A 3,612-nucleotide genomic window follows, 5' to 3' on the forward strand; every position below is an offset into this window, starting at 1 on the left:
GGGGATACATAGCCGTAACAGGCAATATCATCAGAGTAATAGTTGAATAAAAAGTTGACTTGTGGGGGACTTGCTGTTTTCGGGCATTTCAAATAAAAAATATGCAAGAATAAATTTGTTCTTGAATCAGATACTTCAATCGTTTTCTTCATCTTAACCCTAAAAGAGAGGCTGTAACATTTATACCATGACATAAATTATGCTAACGGCCAATGAACATACATGTAGTTTAGATTCAGCCTGACGCCAAATAACATAGCTAAGTAACAGCCAAAGGCTTCAAATCGTTCAGTATCAGGCAATGGCCAATGGACATAGTTTAACGTATCAGGAAATGGCCAAAGTGCAGAGTTACGTATCAGCCTAAGTCGAAATAACACAATTAAATGTTAGCGTATGGCCCGAAGAACATAGTTAAGTATCAGCCAATGGGCAAAGAACACTATGTAGTTAAGTATCAGTCAATGGCCAATGGACATAGTTGAGTATCAGCTAATGGCAAAAAAAGAACATAATTATTATTTAGAGTAAAAAATAGCCAATAAACACTGTTAAGTATCCGCCAAGGGCTAAAGAACACTTTATAGTTAAGTCTCAGCCAACGACCAAAGAACACTAACATGGTAAAGTATAAAGCAAAGGCAAAACAAAAATACAACCCCAGTATAGTAAGGTATCAGCCAAGAACCAAAGAACACAGTATAGTAAAGTATCAATAAAACAGTCACTAACTCACCGAGTTTCCTTTGGATCCGGGCGGGCCTCTTGGTCCTGGAGATCCCTGGGGAGGCGGGTGGATTTCATTGTTTAGTTCAACGAACACACGGAGCCAATGTGAGCTGTTAAACGCTCCAATAACTGCTATATAAACATTGCCACGTCACGTTAAACAAAATACCTTAAATATCAAAGTAAAATAAAAAGAATCTGTTCATCATTGTTTTTCATTCAATACTTCACAATAAGGACACATTTGCAACTCACAAAACACCATTCAAAATGCCCAGGATACAATAAGATGCTTCACATTTTATTATCACCTCTCTCTGACTGTGTTGTTTAATATTTCTTTTAATGATAAACAAAGCAGAACAAATGGACCTTACGACTATATTTTTTGGCCCTATATCTCATAAGGAATTTGTTTAATTTCCCACGATTAAATGCAATAGCAAGTAACAATCGGAATGTCAAAACGTAGATATATAAATATACATTTGTGTACTTTCTTTTTTATTTATTCTATCCCCTTTTTCTTATCACCCACTGAGATCGTATTTTGCCTTCATTCAAAACCAGTTTCGTTTTCAGTCAACACCAATTCATCATGAATTTACTAGGATAACAAGACCCCAAATGCTTAGATATTTCTGATAATTGACCAAAAAATAGTGCAGGTCCACCATTGTCTATGTGTATATCTTGACTACATTTTCTGAGTAACATTGCTATTTTAGCATACAATAAACCTTCAAGAGAGAGTGCTGAAAGAACGCACACAAAAGATTTACAATATACGTAGAAAAAGTCTTCAACAGTTATATGCATGCACACAAACACGGGAACAGATACTTATACACACAAACCAAAATAGGAACAAATAATTAAATACACGCAAAATGCTTAAAGTTAGTCATTCTTACATTAGGAATTGATTAGTTTAATTTTCGAAATTATTTTTTAGAAAATATTAGAATGTTAGAAAACATACACAGTTAACTTCTGTTATGGCGGTCCCAGATCGTTCTAACTTTCAACTTATCATGTTTAACTATATTTATGTAAAAGCTTGGCATAAAAAGAGACCACAGAGGCTACTATTAGATTGCCAAATGATATTTTGAGCTGAACATGCTACAATCGAACCATTTACAGGATTGTGATACAGACCGAGAGAGGTTTGTTCTCTGCGTGCCATTGATATTCATAAATTTTTGAAGAACAAATCTCACCAAACAGAAGTGCCCTCCGCTATTTTCATGATGATTAAGTGCCAGATCTGTGAAGAACATTCGCGATTGCGGATAATCACTCATTCCTCCTCTGCTTGGAATCTCCCAGAAAAGCTACATTATTCTGATCTTTCACCGTTACCCATCTGTTTGGGCTCTCCAAGTAGGTTGCTCTGGGTCTACTCCTGCCTCGTTTGACCTTAATCTTGTCAATGAGACCTATTAATATTTTCAAGGCCTTTAATTCTATACAAGTGTCCCAGAAACTGTTTTTGTCTTTTCCTGATTGTTTTTATTCGCGAGCGACCTACGTGGGCTTTCTCAAGTTCATATACTACCTCATTTGATTTCTTTTCCGTCCAAGACATTCTCAGCAATCTCCTAAAACACACCATATTTCTGTTGCTTCCATTTTATTTGCTTTAGTGATTGTCTAGCGTTCACAGCCGTATTGGAAGAAGGGTTGACCTTTCACAGCATTTCAGAACTTCCACCATATATAAGCTTAATAATCATATCCCTGTAATTTCGGTTCTTTTCACAAAATGTTTGTGCCAGCTGTCCTTGTAATCAAATATGTTATAGGATTGTTTACACTATTATTTCACCTTTAAAATATATGTCTCCGCATCTGTCCCATGTGCTAGAAAATGTGTCATGACTTTCCCTGTTGCAGCTTGAGCAACGCTCCTTAAAACTGAATACGACACACTATGTTTAACAAAACTCAGAGGTTTCACTGCTATCATCCGTTTTAAAAAAAATAGAACAACAACAAACTTTTAAGAATTCTTTATACTTTCAAACATTTCTGCTCAATTAAAAGTGTACTAAATGCAAAAAAGTTCTTTTTTAATTTCAAATTACATACTTTAAAAGTGCCGTATTATATACGTAAGACAAAAAAGAACAAAAAAAACCCCAACCAAACAAAAAAAACCCCACATAACTAACAAGAACCCTCACCCCAAACAAACAAACAAACAAAACGAGACAAAAAACCCAAACAAATAACAAAAACAACAACCCAAAACAAACAAACAACAAAACATAAAACAACAAACAAACATGACATTCCAATCAAAGTAAGAGCTGTCCGTGCCATACGCACCACATTTTAATAATTTCTAGGATACGAATTATTCAAACCAGCGTTTTGACTGGGGCTTCTTCTGTTTACTTTCTATAATGAGGTAAGCTACATTTGGGAATATTCAGAGTTGTTTTTGTAAATTTCGGTTCAGCGAGAAGCTCAGCTGTGCTTTTTTCTATCATTTATGTACTTTAGAAAGACTGAAATTTTTTTAAAAATGAAATTTTATTTATCGTTCGAAAAAACTCCATGATGGACTCTAACCTAAGTGATAAACTACTTTATTAAGATACCCCCCCCCAAAAAAATAATTAAAAAATCCCCAACCAAACAACCAAAAAACCCCCCCAACAAAAACAAACAGCAACAGCAACAACAAATAAACAAAAACAGAACCCATAGAAAAAACCAACCCTGTACAGACACAAAAATGTATGTATAAACCAATATGCCCCCTTAAATTAGCTACCTGTGCACAAATTCCCAGAACCTTTGACACAACACTTGTAGCACTCTTACGAATCCCCCCCCCCACCCACACACACATTTAAAGTTAGAAAAGAAAAA

The 3,612-nt window shown here is 35.2% G+C and overlaps 1 protein-coding gene across 1 annotated transcript in view; it reads right to left on the bottom strand.

Annotated features, from left to right (window-relative positions):
• Positions 1 to 3,612, bottom strand: part of LOC101855841 (collagen alpha-1(I) chain) — a gene marked incomplete at its 5' end in the record, with an annotated part of 105,917 nt that overhangs the window by 41,206 nt on the left and 61,099 nt on the right. The window contains 1 exon segment of the mRNA XM_005090092.2: positions 737 to 781. Within this exon segment, the coding sequence (XP_005090149.2) occupies positions 737 to 781 (45 nt within the window).

The sequence above is a fragment of the Aplysia californica genome, unplaced genomic scaffold, assembly GCF_000002075.1.
Source record: "Aplysia californica isolate F4 #8 unplaced genomic scaffold, AplCal3.0 scaffold00012, whole genome shotgun sequence".
NCBI classification, from domain to species: Eukaryota; Metazoa; Mollusca; class Gastropoda; order Aplysiida; family Aplysiidae; genus Aplysia; species Aplysia californica.